This window comes from Ahaetulla prasina, chromosome 8 (assembly GCF_028640845.1).
Source record: "Ahaetulla prasina isolate Xishuangbanna chromosome 8, ASM2864084v1, whole genome shotgun sequence".
Classification (NCBI taxonomy): Eukaryota; Metazoa; Chordata; class Lepidosauria; order Squamata; family Colubridae; genus Ahaetulla; species Ahaetulla prasina.
In genome coordinates this window covers 46,479,110-46,501,313 of record NC_080546.1, presented here as the reverse complement: position 1 = coordinate 46,501,313, position 22,204 = coordinate 46,479,110, and the positions used below count along the sequence as shown (strand labels likewise).

At 36.5% G+C, this 22,204-nt stretch overlaps 1 protein-coding gene across 1 annotated transcript in view; it reads left to right on the top strand.

The window, feature by feature from the left end:
* Positions 1-717: 717 nt before the first annotated feature.
* The window catches only part of USP53 (ubiquitin specific peptidase 53), a 39,818-nt gene continuing 18,331 nt past the window's right edge, over positions 718-22,204 (top strand). The window contains exons 1-7 of the mRNA XM_058193599.1: positions 718-870; positions 11,774-12,395; positions 16,493-16,585; positions 18,861-18,995; positions 20,056-20,169; positions 20,254-20,336; positions 21,876-21,981. Coding sequence (XP_058049582.1) covers positions 12,252-12,395; positions 16,493-16,585; positions 18,861-18,995; positions 20,056-20,169; positions 20,254-20,336; positions 21,876-21,981 — 675 coding nt within the window. The 5' untranslated portion in view covers positions 718-870; positions 11,774-12,251. The remainder of the gene's footprint in view (positions 871-11,773; positions 12,396-16,492; positions 16,586-18,860; positions 18,996-20,055; positions 20,170-20,253; positions 20,337-21,875; positions 21,982-22,204) is intronic.

Sequence of the window (22,204 nt, the reverse complement as noted above, 5' to 3'; positions counted from 1 at the left end):
TGTGTCACAGGAAACAAATATTTACAGCATGCAGGTATACAAAGACATCATATAACATACATATATATGTTGCAAGAAACAATTAGCAAGGTTCTACTAATTCTAGCATTTCAGTATATCTATTTCCTTACAGCATGTTATATTACCATATAACTGGCAAGTGCGTTGTTTACAATCATGATGCTTAGGCACACTGCGGGAACCTAATCCGTTGTGGTTCATTTCGGGTAAACCAATTTTAAGCAGTGCAACCACGTTCGTCTATATGAACACATTCCCAATCCGAGTCTCCCCATCCCGCACATTCTCCTTGTAGCGCTCTTCGCGCCAGCCGCCGCGCTCACCAAAGCAGCCCGCCCGGCGTCAACTTCCGCAGGTCCCCGCCGGGCCAGACACCAAACAGAAGCCGGGGGTGGGAGTGGGGGCAGGTGCCAGAGATCCGAATTGGCTCTTCCGGCAGGGTCCTCCCAATCCCGCACTTCCAATCACTTCCCGCGTACCTTCCCTGTGCTTTCCCTCGCCCTCCAATCGGAAGCCGCCCTCTCGCTGGCGTCTGAAGGAGGCCTGACCCCTCCCCGCGAGAGTCAGCTGCTGCTCCGCCCTCCCCCCCCCACAGCCCCAGCCCCGCCGAGCGCGCGCTCGCCTGCCTCTCGAGCCGCTCCGGGACGGTTGTTTCTCCGCCCCGCCCCTTCCCAGCCTCGAGCGCGCGTGCTTCGCTGGAGGCAGGAGGAAGAAAGTTACTGAGAGGCGAGGTGGGCGGGAGCAGGACGATGGGGGCGGGGGAAGGAGCTCGGGCGCTTCGGGCGCAGCCGGATCGTCCGCAGGAGTCGCGATCGGGATGGGGAAGAGCAGCCGTCGAGGCGGCCGGAGGTAAGCCCCCCCGCGAGAAAGCGGGGATTGAGGTTGATCTCCAGGCGGGCGGGCCGATGGACTGGCGAGCAAGTTATTCCCCCGCGGGACTCGAGCGGCTTCTTCTGAAGCGAAGGCGAAGAGCGCGAGGGCAAGAGCCCGGGCGGGAGAGAGGGCCCCGCCGCTGCTTGGTCTTGAGTCGCGAAGTGGGAGCTAGGAAGGCGAAGGGGCCTCGGTGCCCGGCCGCCTGCCTACCTGCGCGCTCACACCGACCGGTGCGGAAAGGTTTTCCTTGGGGTGGCAGGTGCGAAAACCTCGGGGGGGGGAAGTGTGGGGGAAGAGTCGAGGGTGCTTGTCGGGGTAGGTGCGGCTTTTCCTTCTGGCTCGCTTGGACGCAACCTCCTGGAAGTGCCCGCGGGGTGCGTGGCTGTGTGGATGACGAGGGTTAAGGCAAAAGAGTCTTGGCGTTGCTTAATGGAAGTCCCTTGAAGGCTCTGGAGGAGAAGACGGACGGCAACTAAGACGCCTTTTCTTTTGTTTATCTCCCGTCCCTTTCCCCGTTTTTCCATTCTGGTGGCTGCGCCTTCCCGCCGCCTTCCTTAACTCTGCTCCTTCTTGTTTACCTGCGTGCGCGACTTCTTCCGTCAGGCTCCACAATTAATGTGTTCGCTCTTAAGCAACGTGGAAAATGACCCCCGCTCTGGCTCTGGCTCTTGAAAAGCAGATGTATACTTTATCTTGAGAGCAAGCGACACAATTTCATTTTTAACGGCAGTGTGCTCGCCATAAAAACATGACAACAAAGGTTATCTTAACCTGGAGGCTTTTTTAAGGGTAGACTGAGGGGTTATAATACAGGAGTTATCCCTCCTAATGCCCATCTCCAAACATTAAAAGTGGCTGCCTCTATAGGGAAAAGAGGACGGAAATTAGTAAGGAATTGAGGGTCCATCAAAGGGGTAGGGCTTGTTGAAATGATAGGATGTTCTATTATTTGTGATTCTCTTCCATTTCCAGAGCTTAAGCTGGTAGCAGAGATCCTATAGAATAGTCAGACAAGTGAGTGTATGAAAGTTTGCAGGTTAGCTACTTAGCACTTTTGAAATTTTATGTGCACTGAAAAATAATAAACTTGGTTTGTGTAAAGACCATTTGGGATATCTATCGCATTTAAAGGTTTAAAAGATTCGAGTTTCAAAGTTAATGGTAATTTTGGAATGTTATATAACTGGGTTACCTTTTAATCATAGATGTCTATATTCAAGTTCAAGGGAAGCGTATAAAACGTGTTCTATGTATTTCTTAAGAATAGTACATATTAGTACAAATACGTATAGATAAGTCAGATATCAATTTCTTAAAATGCTGTTGCTTATAACATAGGATTCAGGAACTGACAATGAAATCTAAAAATGTTTTTATAATGTTAGAACATGCATGTTTTAATTTCATTATCATTATATGTTAGAAATATTTTACCAAAATATGTTTTTCTCTTAAGAATAGTTAGCTGTGATTGTTATTTGCATTATGTTGATGCCTAATGAAATTTGCATTTGATGTTGTTGCCCCATTGTAAATTTAAATTTAACACATAGGTTATCTATGCTTGTTTCTATTCTTATAACCTCCTCTATCCAATTATTAAAAATACAAATTATTAAATAAAACTATTCAGCTACTTCTCAATTATGGATCAGTTTACCCTAGAAACATGTGAGTTGAAATTGGAGTGGGGGGGAGGTTAAATTAAATTAAATAATTATCATTTGAAAGATGGATATATAATCACTTATTGAATACATTCATATGCTGTATAATGTACAGATACAAATTCTTTTAGCAATAACCAAAACGGCTCATTTTCATTTTCTTTATATGGAGAAGATTAAGATTTATTTGCAAAATCATGTGTGTGAGTGTATTGATATTGTGTGTGCTTGTCTGTGTATGTATGCTTTCAAAGCATCAGTGTTTCATGTCCATGTAAAAAAAATCTTTAAAAAGCACTTTCAAAATAATAGTAAAATAACCAGGACTTTTCGTAAAATATTAATAAATATAATAATGCATGTTTATAGATAACATAACATAACATCAGAGTTGGAAGGGACCTTGGAGGCCTTCTAGTCCAACCCCCTGCCCAGCCAGATATTTACTACAATGTAGTAATTAAAGGGCAAAGGGCAGGATCTAAAATTAAAAGGCAGGTTGAAAAAGTAAATATGAGTTGAATATGAATTTGTTTCAGTCATTCTTTTACTGGAAGTTGCTCAGATAGTGCTGATACATTTCATACTAGACAAGATGATTACTCACAATATTATTTATTAAATTTATATGGTGGCTATCATTATCAAATGACTGCATGGTTTAAAATGCCATAAATAACCGTATAAAACAAGTAAAAGGTTAAAACATTGGCCATTGAAAGTTAAAATATTAAAATTAATAACAAAGTGGATTAAAAAGACTAATATGTAAACAGGGTAGAGGTGAAATCATTAGCCATCTCCAGAATGGGACACCTCCATCAGAACTGCTTTTATTATTGATAGTGGAATAATGACTGACATGGCAGAGATTACATTAAGGATGGCTTACTCAAATGGCTTGTTAATACTATCTAAGAATATAAAAGTTATATTAATCACAGAAAGAGTTCTTTATAGGCATGTTGTTTTCAAATGTATTTACCAGGTGTTTCCTGGAAGTCTTAACAGTAAAAGCATATAGGCAATAACCTTTCTACAGCGTTCTCCGATCTACAGCTATGCTGTCCTAATGTCTTCACTCAATTTCTGAAGGCTAAGTTTACCCCCCTGTTCAATCTTTCTTAATAAGATTTTTTGGGTAGTGCCCTGAACAACCTCGTTTTTTTCTTCTCTGAATCAGTTCCATTTTTTTTCTGAATCGTTAGAAGGTGATGTTCATAACTGGATCCAAGTCTGACCAAATGAGGAAAAATGTCTGAATTGGAAATTATACTTCTGCTAATATTCATGCTGCAATTGTTCTTTTTCCCTAGCATGTCATTCTGTTAGCTCATAGTCATGTAATAGTTTGTAATACACTATTATTCAATGTCTTTTTCACAAATACTGCTGTCAGGTTAAGTATTCTGCATTTTGAGTTTTGTTTTTTAAACTTCTGCATTTGTATCTATCAGATATCACTATTACTTTCAGATAATTTTGAATTTTATTTCTGTCTTCTACAGTATTAGCTACCATATCCCATTTAATTTTGTATCATTTCCAAATCTCATAAGCTTCCTTTCATATAACTCATTCAAGAAAATATTGAAAAGTAGAGGTCCTAGGACCTGGAAATTCCAAGTTACCTGTTTGAATTTTTTTTGTTGCTATAACTCTCATTGCATTTGTTTCCTATGATCTTTTTTGTTTCAGATTTTCATAAACGCTCTCTGTGTTTATCTGTTTCTGCTATCCCCACTTTTACTACATTGCTTGCAGTTGTATATTTAGTATCTCTTATTTAGAAACTCTGAAACCTTAAGCCTGGTTTCCCTTTGTTTCTTTTGTCAAGGTCCCCTATTTAGCAATGCTCTGAGTTTATTAAAATCTGTTTTCTTGAAGTGTAAGATATGCTTTTGCTTATGCATTCCCACTTAATCAACTAACTATTGATTTGTATCATGTTAAGGCTAGCTGATTCTCTTGTGCCTTCCTCCCTCTAAAGGAGAAAGTTATCAGAAACAAAGTTCACAGATTCCTGGAAGCAGTGTGCTGTACTTAGTCTTCTAAGAGATGATAGGGTAGTTAAAGCTTCCTGTACCTACAATTTAAGTTTGTTTGAAAGATCTACAATTTGCATTATGAAGATTTCAACCATATCTTGTTGTTAAATAGATGTTGTTAAAGTAATAGTAGATACCGATAGTACTTTTCTTTATCTCTTTCAGATGACTTTTTTATTTTAAGTGTGTGGCATGTGTTAGCCAGGGATCATGGAAGTTGCTGGCTGCCTCTGAAAGGAATTTTTTCGGGCGGTGTTACCTTTACCCGCGGGACACCTGAATGCCAGTAGGCAATCAGGGGAGCTTTTTTCTTGTCCCTACCCGGTTTATTTGCTCACGGAAATTGAGCCACCTACCTCAGCGGTGTGCAGGCCCAGCATCTTACCATATGAACCACCGCTCAGATGACTTTATAGTTTTATCCAGTTTATTAATTTGGATTCCCAAGATATTTTTTTAAGATATAGTGCAATTCCTTCTCTATTTCTATTGTTTCTGTTCCTTCTGAACAAATTGTGCCTTTTAGTTGCTATAATCTAGTAATGAAAACCATTTGCTAGGTTTCCATTATTATATTTATGTTCTATAGCAAAACCCAAAATCATCATATTTCTCATATTGTAAACATTGTGGGGTGGGGGGTGTAGTGGCCTACCGGTGGAGAGGCTGGGCTTCTTGACTGAAAGATTGGCAGTTCGAGACACAAGTACAGTGTGACAGGGTAAGCTCCCATCTTGCCCCATCTCCTGCTAACCTAGCAATTCGAAAGCATGCAAATGCTAGTAGATAAATTGATATTTCTTCGGTGGGAAGATAACGGTGTTCTGTGGGCCTTAGAATTATAATAATGCTGGCCACATGACTACAGAAGCATTGTCAGACTACACTGGATCCTTTGGCTAGGAAATGAAGATGAACACTGCCCCCTAGAATCAGACATGACTGAAATGGGGAAACATATTAAATGTATAGACAATAAAGGTTGTTTTATCCATCAATATTCATACAGTATATGTATTTTTAATTGAGTGGTTTAAGAACTTAATACCTTTTGTCCCAAAGGTGCTTTTCAGGAAGCAACTGGACTTTCTTTCTTCCTTTCTTTCTTTCTTTTCTTTTTTTTTGAAGATGTTTCGCTTCTCTTCCAAGAAGCTACTTCAGCTCTTCTTGGATAAGAAGTGAAACATCTTCAAAGAAAAAAACAAAGTCCAGTTGCCTCCTGAAAAAGCATCTTTGTGACAAACATGAACTGGATGACTGAGAATCTCTACAGACTTCAACACCTTCTCTTTCTATAGTAAACAGCTCTTTATCCAAGATCTGTATTTGACGAATTCTCTTTCTGACTTTTCAAGTCTTTCTAATGAAAATTTCCATGCTGTGATACAAAATATTTCTTCCAAGCCTTCTGAGGAATAGTCTGTTTAATATCAATAATATGCCATCTGAATAATTCCAGTCATAATTTGGAGAGACCCAAATTTCTCCATTCACTTCCTTTGTGTACCTAGTTCTTTCATTCCTTGAGTTACTGTATTCTTTCTCTCTCTTGTGTCCCATGGAATGAACGAAAGGATGAAAATACAGCCAAAGACTCAAAGTGTCTTAAGCTTTTATCCAAGACCGTAATGATATAATTATAGCTTTTCTTTGCAACCTAAAATAATTCTTTGCCGTTTAAATCTGCTCATGTTAGAAAACATTATACATTATAAATAATAGCCTTGCCTTTTCCCCACTGTCTACCATCATGAACATTTTTATCCAAAATGTGTATCTGGGACTGGATCTGTCTCAATTTTATTTGATTCTGAGCAATTTCATTGGAGTGATTTATAATTATTATGATTTTTTTGCTGTTTTTTTATACCATGCTTTGATAAAAGAGCATAATAAATGCATCATTATCTTTATACATTATAGAACAGTCCTCCCCCAATTTCTCCTCTTTAGATAGGTTACAAATTGCTTTTATTGATTTTATGTAAAACTACACGCCTCTTTAATCGGAAGTATTCACATACTTTAGTTTCTTTAGTCACTACCAATAGGGCTGACTAAACATGAAGTTGTTTCAAAATCAGTATCCTGATGACCAGCATTTTTCTTAATATTCTGCACGTTTTTTCTAGATTTCTTCACTACTACACAGAATTACCTGTGTAGTAAATATTATCCAGAGAAAAGAAGGAAACTGAGCCAGATCTTTGGATAATTTAATCATTTTATAAATAGTAAACAAATGTTATGAATAAATATTGGTACAACTGTATATGGGGGTATATATATATGTTTTCTGAGGTTTTCACGGGTGTTTGTATATAGGTCTTTGGTTGTTCGGGTTTTCTCCCGTGTAAAATTGGAAGTGTCTTGGCGACGTTTCGACGAAGTCTCATTCGTCATCTTCAGGCTTCAGCATATATATATATATATATATATATATATATATATATATATATATATATATAGGTCTTTGGTTGTTCGGGTTTTCTCCCGTGTAAAATTAGAAGTGTCTTGGCGACGTTTCGACGAAGTCTCAATCAGAGAAGCCATCGAGATAGAAAAACGCCCACACAGCATGAACAAACGAGATGATCCTCCCGCCTACCAGCCATTTGGAAACCCGCCCTTATTGACAAACGAGTCCCTAACACGAGGAATGACACCAGACCCACACTCACGAGGTCCACACAGGATGTCACCACCACACATCCACCCAGAAAGCAGACCCAAACCCACACTGATCAAGAAGCACGACCAAGGACCAGAAGCCAGACCGCAGCTGCAACATTAGCCATTTCAAACCCCTCCAATCCATACATGCAGCAGACTGACACCCACTATGAAGATGGAGCACGACCACAAATGCGAAGCCAAACAACAGCAATGCAACTCACCAGCTCAAATCCCCTGCAACTCAGACTAATCTGAGCACAACCAAACCCCACTCAAACAGGACACACCCCAGCCAATCAGAGCACAAAAACCCCATCCAATCAGAGCACAGCCAAGCTCCCACCCAATCAGTTCAAACCCCACTAGCAGTTAAAAGGAAGAAACAGCTGCAATCACACATTGCTCCCAGAAGCACGGTTGAAGCCTGAAGATGACGAATGAGACTTAAACGTCGCCAAGACACTTCTAATTTTACACGGGAGAAAACCCGGACAACCAAAGACCTACATACAAACACCCGTGAAAACCTCAGAAAACATATATATATATATATTTCAATTACTTCTATGGATCCTAAATTATATCATGCTAAAACCATTTTTAAAAAGTTCATTTTTATGAGCTTCTCTTCTAGATATTCTCATATCTTAAAGAAAAACAATATATACATCATACCAAAAGTCTTCATTTGGGAGCTACAGGTGTATTCTGTGTCTTCTATATTCAACCTTGCAGATTTGCTTTATATTAAAGTTCCCATATTTTAACTTTTGAAACCTAAGAATGAGATTCTTATGTAATTAAACCATACTGTTTTATTTATTTAGACTATTCATACAACCACCCATCATAAATACATAACTATGGGTGATGAACAATAATTATAAAGATAATATAAAACCCATAAACTATTAAAATAATACAATACAATGAATTGTACTTTCCTGATTTTTGTTACTTTACAATATGAACTGCACATATCGCAAACAATTTCTTTAGTCACTACCAATAGGGCTGACTAAACATGAAGTTGTTTCAAAATCAGTATCCTGATGACCAGCATTTTCTTAATATTCTGCACGTTTTTCTAGATTTCTTCACTACTACACAGAATTACCTTGTAGTAAATATTATCCAGAGAAAAGAAGGAAACTGAGCCAGATCTTTGGATAATTTAATCATTTTATAAATAGTAAACAAATGTTATGAATAAATATTGGTACAACTGTATATGGGGTATATATATATGTTTTCTGAGATTTTCGGGTGTTTGTATGTAGGTCTTTGGTTATTCGGGTTTTCTCCCACGTAAAATTGGAAGTATCTTGGCGACGTTTCGACGAAGTCTCATTCGTCATCTTCAGGCTTCTTCAGGCATATATATATATATATATATATATATATATATATATATATATATATATATAGGTCTTTGGTTGTTCGGGTTTTCTCCCGTGTAAAATTAGAAGTGTCTTGGCGACGTTTCGACGAAGTCTCAATCAGAGAAGCCATCGAGATAGAAAAACGCCCACACAGCATGAACAAACGAGATGATCCTCCCGCCTACCAGCCATTTGGAAACCCGCCCTTATTGACAAACGAGTCCCTAATACGAGGAATGACACCAGACCCACACTCACGAGGTCCACACAGGATGTCACCACCACACATCCACCCAGAAAGCAGACCCAAACCCACACTGATCAGGAAGCACGACCAAGGACCAGAAGCCAGACCGCAGCTGCAACATTAGCCATTTCAAACCCCTCCAATCCATACATACAGCAGACAGACACCCACTATGAAGATGGAGCACGACCACAAACACGAAGCCAAACAACAGCAATGCAGCTCACCAGCTCAAATCCCCCTGCAACTCAGACTAATCTGAGCACAACCAAACCCCCACTCAAACAGGACACACCCCCAGCCAATCAGAGCACAAAAAAACCCCATCCAATCAGAGCACAGCCAAGCTCCCACCCAATCAGTTCAAACCCCCACTAGCAGTTAAAAAGGAAGAAACAGCTGCAATCACACATTGCTCCCAGAAGCACGAAGCTGAAGCCTGAAGATGACGAATGAGACTTCGTCGAAACGTCGCCAAGACACTTCTAATTTTACACGGGAGAAAACCCGGACAACCAAAGACCTACATACAAACACCCGTGAAAACCTCAGAAAACATATATATATATATATTTCAATTACTTCTATGGATCCTAAATTATATCATGCTAAAACCATTTTTAAAAAGTTCATTTTTATGAGCTTCTCTTCTAGATATTCTCATATCTTAAAGAAAAACAATATATACATCATACCAAAAGTCTTCATTTGGGAGCTACAGGTGTATTCTGTGTCTTCTATATTCAACCTTGCAGATTTGCTTTATATTAAAGTTCCCATATTTTAACTTTTGAAACCTAAGAATGAGATTCTTATGTAATTAAACCATACTGTTTTATTTATTTAGACTATTCATACAACCACCCATCATAAATACATAACTATGGGTGATGAACAATAATTATAAAGATAATATAAAACCCATAAACTATTAAAATAATACAATACAATGAATTGTACTTTCCTGATTTTTGTTACTTTACAATATGAACTGCACATATCGCAAACAATTTCTTTAGTCACTACCAATAGGGCTGACTAAACATGAAGTTGTTTCAAAATCAGTATCCTTTGCTCTTTATAAACCACTGTCTGTTATAATTCAGACATTTCTCCTTCTTATGTGCCATTACTTGTAAGAAAATCAGACTTTTTGCCATTTGTCAACCAGTACTTATGGATTCAGAGTTTCCTACCACTGGAAATAGTCCTGGCAATCAGGTCAAACCACACTCACAATATTACTGACATTGAAAATGCATTTTAATTGATTGCATTTTAATTGATTGCAATTAAGTCAATTAAATTGATTTAATTCTTAAAGATTCTAGTCCTGCCTTAATCTCAAGAATTAAAATAGTGATACCCCACTGATTTTGTAAATCACTCATTTATTGATTAGAAGTTCTATATGCCAAGCATGTAGCTTCCTATTTTTTCAACCACATCAACTTAGATTTGTCATCATTTCTTTAGAATAAAATTCAAATATTAAATTTGTCAAAAGAATACAAGTTGACCTCCTGATGTTTTTCCCCCTAATAAGCTATATCTGCTTGTCAAATAATCTCTTGTTACATAATTTCTCTCACATACATTTTTCTCTTTCTTTGTGACAAATTCTCAGAAATTGAAATAACAATTTGATTTCTGACCTGCTATACCTTTATGGCACAAAAGTATGAGACCCTAGTCCAATACTATAACATTTTTCATATGATATGAAAATATAAGTTTGTAGCTTGGTAAACCAGTGTTTCTAACTATGTTACAAGATACCCCATAAACAAGTCGTAAGTGATTTCCCTCTAACAAATTTCTCTGAAGAAAAAAAAATGACAAGAACTTTTCCAAAATTACAAAGCTCATTCCCAATAAACTAGTGTTTGTTAAATGAACTACTGAGAGAAAAAGGGTATGTCATGCCTCTTTGCCTATTAAATCAGTGTATGTGATATGAAATCACATGTCTCTGGCAATTTAGTTCGTGTTTCTTATATGAAATCATGCCTCTGTTAATAAAGTCTCTCATCTGAAAACACAAGGCTCATTCTGATGAAGCCACAGTATATTTATTAAATGCTAACAGTTTTCTTCTCTAAAGCACTCAAAAAGAGTATAAAATTAAACGCTAGCTGCAGTGGTGCTTTTGAAAAATAGTGGTTCCCTATGCCTATTAAATAATGTTTAATATTTTTCTCTGAAATAAAATTAAGAATGAAATCACATATCTGTTGCTAAACCAATATTTACTATATATCAGACATTTCATATGAAATTAATATTACTTAAATCAATGTGATAATAAATTATAAGTATCTGTCCCAATAAAGCAGCATTCCTAGCAAACCACAAGTCTCAAACCTAAGTAAACAAGGTCTGAAATCAAAAGACTCCCTAAGGTGAAAGTGTATGTATGTGAGAGAGAGGGGGGGGAGAGGGAGGGAGAGAAGGAGAGGGAATGTTTGTAGGTTTTTTTATACCTAAGCCACAGTTTGTGATAGGAAATTATGAGAAGTAAATTAATATTGGGTGGTGGGATCTACTTGTGTTTAGGTAATATCCTGACCTCTGAAACAAACACAAAACCTGAAGCATGTTTTTGACATCTTGTGTCCAGCAGTACCTTTATTTATATGCTTACTGGCCACTCCCATTCTTCTTTTGCTTACTAAGTAGGAGGTATCAAACAAAGAGCCTGTCCCAGGGGCTGTAACTGGAAGTGTTGCTCATGTGCTTTGTTACTTTGGTGCAGGCCTTCTGGTGCTGTTTCTGTCTTGGATATTTTTCTTCTCTGGGTGGAGGCAGAGACTGGTGAAGAAAGTGTATAATTATATGTCCCCCTCTCCTTTCTTTTAGATTTTGAAAGATGATATGAAGTATGCTTAGAATTATTTCAGCGACACAAAAGAAGAAATGTGATATATTGCCAATATTGAGAAAAAAGAGTCAGCATAAAACCCCTGCATCCAATACGAGCTAAGGACTCCTGATTTTTGATAGTTCTGTTTTATTTTTAAAACTTTTGACAAAATAATACTACAGCAGAATGTAAGAAGAAGATTAATATTATCAATAAGTATTTTTACAGTTTTTCAGATTACATCAACTTTATTCACTGGAGTTTCTGATATTCTTATGCTCTATTTTGACCAGATTTTTAAAACTATTTTCATAAACCAAACAGAGCATAATCACATTATTTAAGTGCAAGGTGAAGACTTGAAAGTATGATCACAGTGCCATATTTTTTTTAAAGGCTGTTGTCTGAATTACCTTGTTCAGCTCAGATTACTTACATCTTCCTTTATATAAATCTATATTTGTTTCCTAAATAATGGCATGGGTAAAATTCTTGAGAAAACCTGGAGGAAATCTTGGAAAAGTGTATCAACCTGGAAGTGTGATGTCCCTCGCTCCCACCAAAGGCTTGTTAAATGAACCAGGACAAAACAGCTGCTTTCTTAACAGTGCCGTACAGGTAAGGAAGAGCTACACATCAATCCCAAAGAGCTCCATGAGTTGTGAAAGCACTGAAAACATGTTGTATAACAAATACATTAATCTACATTCCTGTTACTACCAGTATATGTTAAAGGTTTTCCACTTCATAGTTTTGATTGTTCTGATATCCTTTGTTAAGAGAAAAGTCTTTCTAGTGGCAACAGAGAGTAAATGATTACTCTGACTAGTCATAAACTTTAGTACAGTTAATTTTTATTTGGTTGTCTGTGTAAGACGAGATAATAATCAAGCAAAAAATTATAGACCAGACCAAAGATATCAAAACAGGATGGATGAAATACCAGAATGAAAGGACAAATTTTATAGGATGCTAAAAAGATAATTTATTTTTAGGGGAAAAAATAGCACAACGGATTTTAAAGTTTATTCAAATAAACTGATTTCAAATCACTGCAATGCTTAATTTTATTTATGTTCCACCTTTATTATTTTTATAAATAATTCAAAGGGCAAACACATGCAAAAACAGGTATAGAATCAAGATCACATGAAGTGTTAATACTACCTTATAATGCCTTGGTAAGGCCATACTTCGAATATTGCATCCAATTTTGGTCACCACGATGTAAAAAAGATGTTGAGACTCTAAAAAGAGTGCTGAGAAGAGCAACAAAGATGATTAGGGGACTGGAGGCTAAAACATATAAAGAACGGTTGGTGGAACTGGATTGTCTAGTTTTATGGAAAAGAAGGACTAGGGATGACATGATAGCAGTGTTCCAATATCTCAGGAGTTGCCACAGAGAAGAGGGAGTCAAGCTACCAAAGCATCTGAGGTAGAACAAGAAGCAATGCATGGCAACTAATCAAGGAGAGAAGCAACTTAGAACTAAGGAGAAATTTCCTGACAGGACAGTTAATCAGTGAACAACTTGCCTCCAGAAGTTGTAAATGCTCCAACACTGGAAGTTTTTAAGAAGAGATTAGATAACCATTTCTCTGAAGTGGTGTAGGGTTTCCTGCCTAAGCAGAGGGTTGGACTAGAAGACCTCCAATGTCGCTTCCAACTTTGTTATTCTATATTCTATTTTCTCCACAACAACAAACCTGTGAAGTGAGTTGGACTAAAAGAGAGTGACTGGCTTCAGTTTTTCATGGCTAAGGCAGAACTAGAACTCACAGCTTCCTAGCCTCTAGCCAGATGCTTTAACCACTAGACCAAACTGGCTCTCATATATAGAGAAAGATTACATAACATTCAAAATATAGCCAAATGCTCTTTAAAGCAAAATAAAAGCTGCTAAAATTACAGTGATTGAAATCAAGACTATATTCAATACTTATTTTAAATTGAAACTAAATTTGTAATGTAAAATATATCAGATCTGTGCAACATTCAACACTCAAGCTGCATCAGAATTCCAAGCAGCCTGCTAGCATTTTTTGATAGTCCAAAGCATCTTATATTCCAAAAAATATGGTTTATGAGAATGAAGTATATAATCATTGCCTTGAAAGCATTTGCATCTAACTAAGCTGACAAGGGTTTCCTTAAGGGTTTTAGGCATGTTTCTTCTTACATGTATCTTTCCTTCTGTACTAGGTTAAAATATGACAATTTGACATTTGTTCATGGAAAGAATTACATGATATGATAGATGCTTATGAGATATATTTAATAATTGGAATTATTTCTAAAATAATACACAGTTAAAATTAAACCTATTTTCTTTTTTTAGAAATTGAAATGATTGTATATATGGTTATTTAATATGAATTATAATTTAGAGTTAATATACCCTCATGTACTCCGTATTGTTCCTAGCAGGAAGTGATGGCAAGTTTTTTTATTAAATGGAATCTGATTTATTTTTGCCTTACCAAGTGATATGTTCTTAGTTTCTAAGGCTGCTTAACTGCTGTTTCTTCTTCCAAACAGTACAAAATACTGTGTGAAATTATGGGTTTTAAATATTTTGAACTTTATGAAGTGATCAAGTAATGCCTGTTCTTTTTTAAAATCACAGTTCTGAAGAATGTTACTTCAATGTAACATATGAATATAACAATAACTATTACAGTGTTTGTGCTCATTATTGCTATGCTCAGTGAAATGATTATGATTAACTAAATTTATGAGTACTATGATATGAAAAATTATATATACATAGGCACACACATAATATATACAGGTGAAACTCGAAAAATTAGAATATTGTGCAAAAGTTCATTTATTTCAGTAATGCAACTTAAAAAGTGAAACTAATATATGAGATAGACTCATTACATGCAAAGCGAGATAGTTCAAACCTTGATTTGTCATAATTTTGATGATTATGGCCTACAGCTCATGAAAACCCCAAATTCACAATCTCAGAAAATTAGAATCTTGTGAAAAGGTTCAATATTCTAGGCTCAAAGTGTCCCACCCTAATCAGCTAATTAAGCCATAACACCTGCAAAGGATTCCTGAGCCTTTAAATGGTTTCTCAGTCTGGTTCAGTAGGAATCCCAATCACGGGAAAGACTGCTGACCTGACAGTTGTGCAGAAAACCATCATTGACACCCTCCATAAGGAGGGAAAGCCTCAAAAGGTAATTGCAAAAGAAGTTGGATGTTCCCAAAGTGCTGTATCAAAGCACATCAATGGAAAGTTATGTGGAAAGGAAAAGTGTGGAAGAAAAAGGTGCACAAGCAGCAGGGATGACCGCAGCCTGGAGAGGATTGTCAGGAAAAGGCCATTCAAAAGTGTTGGGGATTTTCACAAGGAGTGGACTGAGGCTGGAGTCAGTGCATCAAGAGCTACCACCCACAGATGAATCCTGGACATGGGCTTCAAATGTCGTATTCCTCTTGTCAAGTCACTCCTGAACAACAAATGTCAGAAGCGTCTTACCTGGGCTAAAGAAAAAAAAACTGGTCTGTTGCTCAGTGGTTCAAAGTCCTCTTTTCGGATGAGAGCAACTTTTGCATCTCATTTGGAAACCAAGGACCCAGAGTCTGGAGGAAGAATGGAGAGGCACACACTGCAAGGTGCTTGAAGTCCAGTGTGAAGTTTCCACAGTCTGTGTTGATTTGGGGAGCCATGTCATCTGCTGGTGTTGGTCCACAGTACTTCATTAAGTCCAGGGTCAACGCAGCCATCTACCAGGAGATTTTGGAGCACTTCATACTTCCTTCTGCAGACGAGCTTTATGGGGATGCTGACTTCATTTTCCAGCAAGACTTGGCACCTGCCCACACTGCCAAAAGTACCAAAACCTGGTTCAATGCCCATGGGATTACTGTGCTTGATTGGCCAGCAAACTCACCTGACCTGAACCCCATAGAGAATCTATAGGACATTGCCAAGAGAAAGATGAGAGACATGAGACCGAACAATGCAGAAGGCCACTATTGAAGCATCCTGGTCTTCCATAACACCTCAGCAGTGCCACAGGCTGATAGCATCCATGCCATGCCGCATTGAGGCAGTAATTGATGCAAAAGGACCCAAACCAAGTACTGAGTACATATGCATGCTTATACTTTTCAGAGGTCCAATATTGTTCTATGTACAATCCTTGTTTTATTGATTTCATGTAATAATCTAATTTTCTGAGATTGTGAATTTGGGGTTTTCATGAGCCATAATCATCAAAATTATGACAAATCGAGGTTTGAACTATCTCGCTTTGCATGTAATGAGTCTATCTCATATATTAGTTTCATCTTTTAAGTTGCATTACTGAAATAAATGAACTTTTGCACAATATTCTAATTTTTTGAGTTTCACCTGTACATCCATATCCTATATCCTATATGAATAACCATAACAATTCAAGAAAATGACTAGGTAAAATGTTGTGTAAAATTATACATTGATTTAAACAATAATAGATTGAATGAAAGAAAACAAGTTGGATAGGAAATGATTGTCATTTAATATCTATTTAGAAATATTGCAGATTCCATTAAAGTTATGAACATCCCCTCAAAAGCAATGTAAATGTAGTATTTCATGTTATCGTGGTGCATCTGTAGCGAAAAATAGCAATTAATTGTGGACATTGACCTCTAAAATAAAAATAAATCTTTGGCAAAAATGGATGTTAGCTTTTTCTTCTTTGTAGGTTTTATGGCAACTTGATATATTCCGTCGAAGTTTAAGAGGTCTCACAGGACACGTTTGCCAAGGTGATGCCTGCATATTTTGTGCTTTGAAGGTAACTTCATAATTTTCTTATTTATCTTGTATGAATGAAAATTAATTTTGGCAATTATTCATGAAAATCTCTGATTCATTGATACATCTAATAAGTTAAATTGTAAGGGGGGAAACTTTAAAAGTAGGATTTTCTAATTCCGTTAATTGGTTTTAATCAATGTTCATAAACCCTAAAGCAAGGGTGGGCATTTTTTTTCTTTGAAAGGACTTGTTTCTTCTATTATAATTTGTGGGTTACAATATAATAACGATAGCATTGTGAAATTGATTAGAACGTCTTTTTTTTATGATACTTTTTATTTCCACAAATCTGTAAGACCCAACTAAAAATAATCAATGGCAGATGTCTGGACTGATTCCTTGTATGGGTGTTTTGAAATAAGATTGAGAGGTGCATGAATTGGTTTAAGGGATACTAATTGTGTGTTGTTTGTCTAAAACAGATGTAGCTTAGTAAATAAAACGAACTATATAAGAAAAACAAGTGTGATTGTTGGATACCAGTTTTTACTTCATTTACTACTAGGAATATTATATTTTATTTATTTATTTATTTATTTATTTTTATTTATTTATTTTGTGACAACAATATATGTAAGTATCATACAGAAAGGTTATATAGTATATAAACATATATATGAGTAAATATTAGGAGGTATAACCATATATATATATATAGGAAGAAGAAAAGAAAAACAATAGGACAGGAACGGTAGGTACGTTTGTGCGCTTATGCAGGCCCCTTATGGTCCTCTTAGGAATGGGGTGAGGTCAATAGTAGAAAGTTTTAGGATAAAGTTTTTAGGATTATGGGAAGAGACCACAGAGTCAGGTAAAGTATTCCAAACACTGATGATTCTGTTACAGAAGTCATATTTTCTGCAATCTAGATTAAAGCGGTTGACATTAAGTTTAAATCTATTGGTTGCTCTTGTATTATTGCAATTAAAGCTGAAGTAGTCTTTAACAGGAAGGACATTACAATAGATGATTCTATGAGTTAAACTTAGGTCTTGTCGAAGGCGACGGAGTTCCAAGTTTTCTAAGCCTAGGATTTCAAGTCTGGTGGGATAAGGTATTTTGTTGTTTACAGAGGAATGGAGAACTCTTCTTGTAAAATATTTCTGGACACGTTCAATTGTATTGATGTCAGAGATATGGTGAGGGTTCCAAACAGGTGAGCTGTATTCTAGAATTGGTCTAGCAAATGTTTTATATGCTCTGGTTAGTAGTGTAGTGTTATTGCCTCATTTTGTTGCTGTTCTTTGTTTAGTTGCGTGCTCAGAGTGAGTACACCAGTTACTAAAGAGAGGGTAAAGATATAGCTTTCATGCCATGATTAGCCATTGTGGGAATTGAGTTGCTATAGTATACTGAGTGTTGATCTTTTAGCCTTTTATAATTTCCTCATAATTGTAGCAGAAGCAGACTGTGTTGCCATCCTAGCTCATTTTTTCTGATTTTCAGTGAGCTCAAATGTCAAGAAAATTCCTCCTGGAATTTTTTTAATATATATTTCTAAAGATGGTAACTATAGTCCATTTCACATATAATTCTCTCTTATTTGAAAGGAATACGTAGAAATATAGCAATAGCACATAGTGCTTTATAGTAGTCTCTAAGCGGTTTACAAAATCAGCATATTGCCCCCAACAATCTGGGTCCTTATTTTACCAACCTCGGACTAATGAAAAGCTAAATCAACCTTGAGCCAGTCAGGATCAAACTTCTGGCAATGGATAGAGTTATCCTGCAATACTGCATTCTAACCAATGTGCCACTGTGGCTCATGATTGTGTATTCCATACAGATTGTTCCAAGATTCCAGATTTTTGGCTTATTAATGAGATTTGATAGCAGAGGAAACAGTAGGATTCCAATTCAAACGTAAAAAGCCAAGGATATCAATTTTGTGTTCTTTTTAGCCTATCAACTTGTAGGAGGAACAAAGCAGAAGTGAAATATGGCATATCATGAGTAAATGGTATTATGTATTGGATGCCTGTGTTGTGTTCAAAATGACCATTGTTACAGAACACTTTTCTATATCAGATAGGGAACAAGTTGCCTTTTAGTTGCTGAAGGTCAGGAAGGTCAAGAAGTTATAGTCATCTAATAGTGAAAAATCTTCATTCTAGTTCAGAAGCGTCTGGAGAATCACAAGTTCTCAACACCACCAAATGCTAGACTCTCTGTTTTGATGTATTCCAGTATGCTATACTGTTCCCAATTACTTAATAGATAAAATTATAAATATTGCTATTGATTTCCAGACAATATTTTCCCAATTCCAACATAGTCGAGAAAAGGCTCTCCCTTCGAATAACATGAGGCATGCCTTGGCTGAAAGTTTTAAAGATGAACAGCGATTTCAGCTTGGTTTTATGGATGATGCGGCAGAATGTTTTGTAAGTATCATGATATTACAGTATTTAACATTTATTTTAGACATTGTTTTCATTCTTGGAATTACTGCAGAAAAGCCATATTTGATATTTTAAAAGGTGAATCAGTTTAGGGCAATATGCTTTTGGACTCTGAAAAGGATTATAACAACAATGGTAATCTTTTTTTAAAGACTGAAAATAAAGGTAATCTGTAATATTAAAAAAAATGTTTGAGCTATTGTATATACCTAGTTAGATAGAATTGGGTCATTATTTCATTTGATACAAAGATTATAATTCTGAATACAATGGGGAGGGATCACTAATTGTTTTTCCAGTTGCTATTGTTCCTTTAACTTGGGCATATGTTTCCCTGAAAATAAGACTCTGTCTTATATTTTTTTTGCCACCCAAAAAGGCACCAGGTCTTATTTTCTGACTCACTCATGTGCGCGCATTGCCCCCAGCCTCTTTTTTGCTATCAGAGGCCTTCCGGAACTTCTTCATCCAGTAAGGCCTGTAAGGCTTTCCTGAAGGCCTCTGCAGATCAATCCGGAGCTCTGTTATCGGCTACAAAGGCCTTCAGGAAAGCTTTGCTGGCTGCAGCAAAAGAAATGGGCCGACGTGTGCGAGGCCTGGCTGCAACTATCTGGAGGTAAGTAGTAGGGCAGCTGCACAAACACACTATCCCCACCCTACCTTAATTTTTACCTGTGCGCCCTGGAGTGGCCGGGTCTTAATTAGAGCTTATTTTGTGTGTGTGGGGGGTAGGGCTTACATTCAATGCATGTATAAAAACCAAGCTAGGAGTTACTTTCTGAGTAGGTCGTATTTTTGGGGAAACATGGTAGGAACATAGAGCAAAGGAGCCTAATTTATTTCGGAATGAAACAAATTGTTCTTGTGAGATAAAAATGACTATATTGAAACATATAGCCATTTTGAAGCTTCAATTGGTGAAATGTATTACCCAAAAGAGCAGATTGGGGCAGATAATGTTTGCATATGAAGCCTCTTATTGTCAATACCAACTTGATTGCATATCATTATCATGATTAATATAAAACATTTACTTAATTAGGAAAATATCCTTGAGAGAATTCACTATCACATAGTACCAAGCAATGGAACGGATATGTGCACTTCCAAATCCTGCATAACACATCAAAAGTTTGCTATGACATTATATGAACAGGTAAGATATTTATTCATATTTATTTTACTCCTTTGATATTTTAAAATATCTAAAAATTAAAATAAACCTTTCTTTTATTTACAGTGTGTATGTTGTACTTGTGGGGCATCTTCAGACCCTTTGCCTTTTACAGAATTTGTACGTTACATTTCAACAACAGCATTATGGTAAGGAAATATATTTTTGTTGTGCTTTGTCTTTTTTCCTCCATTGTTCTCATAAATTAACAATTCTAGTGTGAATAGTGAGACACAGCTTAGAGCAAAATACAAGTTTTGATGAATGACCTAATTACCTCTTTATCATGTTAAAGCTGAAGAACATTCATGTCTGAAAGTGTAATTGGTTCCTAGGAGAGGGATATATTTATGTTCTAAAAATTTCATTGTATTTGTTGTTAAATGAGAATGAAATATCTACTCTAAGTAGCCTTGGGTGATATTCTATTGATAAAAACACTAATGAACACAATAACATGTATTACATACTCAACTTCTGGTGACTTGATGGACAAGTCTACATAATTTTCTTCACAACTGTGCAGAAATGGTTTGCTATTGTTTTCTTGGATGTTTCTCCAACTATCTGGCATTACAGCATTAGGATTTTCTTGGTGCACAAGAATCAGGTAAAAATCACAGATATAAAAGCTTTTAAGGTTCAGAAGTTGTGACAGTTGGCACTTACCTGATCAAATATTTCTTAAAGTTATTAGATTAGCCTTTATTTTCCTTTTTTGGGAAATAAAATAACAGCTTGAACTAATAGGAAGTTGCTTCCTCCCAGATGGTGGAAATGAGAATTTAACTAAAGTATTTCACAAGGCACAGCAGAGGAAATTTCTCCTTGGAATAAATTATCCTATTCTCCTACATGGAACATTTTCCCATCAGTCCAAGCTGTAATCCTGCTTCCAAGTAGAATGGACATTATAGGTAAGCTAGATATATCCATTTAGCAAGTATAATCTTGTTATTGTGATGGAATGGAATAACAAACATAATTTTTAGAAATTTGCTAAATTTTAAGCCCATAAATAATGCTTTCTACAAATGAAATGTCCAGGAAATGTTGAAATTATAGCAAACATTTTACTTTGTCAATATAGCCCAATATTTTTTAATTACAATGGAGAAGTTTATTGCAGTTTATTGCCTCATATGACCAGAAATGGTCAAACCACGTTTTTTTCCAGAAGCATTTTTTTAAGAAATTCCAGTCATAAAAACAATAGCAAACTGTTGTAGTTTTGACCAGAGCTCTGTTTGTAGGCTGTTAAGGCGCCCTGTCTGGTTTTAAAGTCCAAGCACCTGATTTTTTCCATCCTTGAAAATATTTACATTCATATTTACATAATACATTTTCTTTTCATGTACCTTTTTGTATTTGTAATATCCTGTAAGATTTACATAGCCCTAAATAGATCTAAATCTGTAAAAGAAATAATGTTTTTTTCTAATCTTGCTCACCACTTTTAATGTAAACAGTAAAATGTCCACCTTCAACCATGGAAACTCACCTGGGAAGTGCTAGTCATGATCTCATCTCCGTCTACCACACAGGGTTGTTATATGGAAGAATGGGATGAATTAGTGCTATTGTGCTATCTTGTACTCCTTAGTACAAGAATATAAATCTTACAAATATAAGAATATTCTGTTAATTGCAATAATAAAATGGACTAAATTGTCTTATTTCATTTACAGCAATGAAATTGATAGAATGGTGGAAAGGCATGAAAGACTCAAGCCAGAAATGTTTGCTCAACTACTTCAGGCTGCAAATACTACGGATGACTTCAGGAACTGTCCTGTAAGTTTATCGAAGAAATAGTGCTGTTCTATTTTGGTGGGGGTTTTTTCCCTGATAATGATAAATCCAAATTTTTAACATTAAGTGAATAGTTTGTTTTTAAAACTTGTCTTGGCAGCTCAATGTAGCCTTCAAATACTTAAATCATAAATCAAATTAGTACATATTGTCATAAAAAATTAAAACAAATCCAAGGAAAAGTATCCTCTCAAACAATTATTTG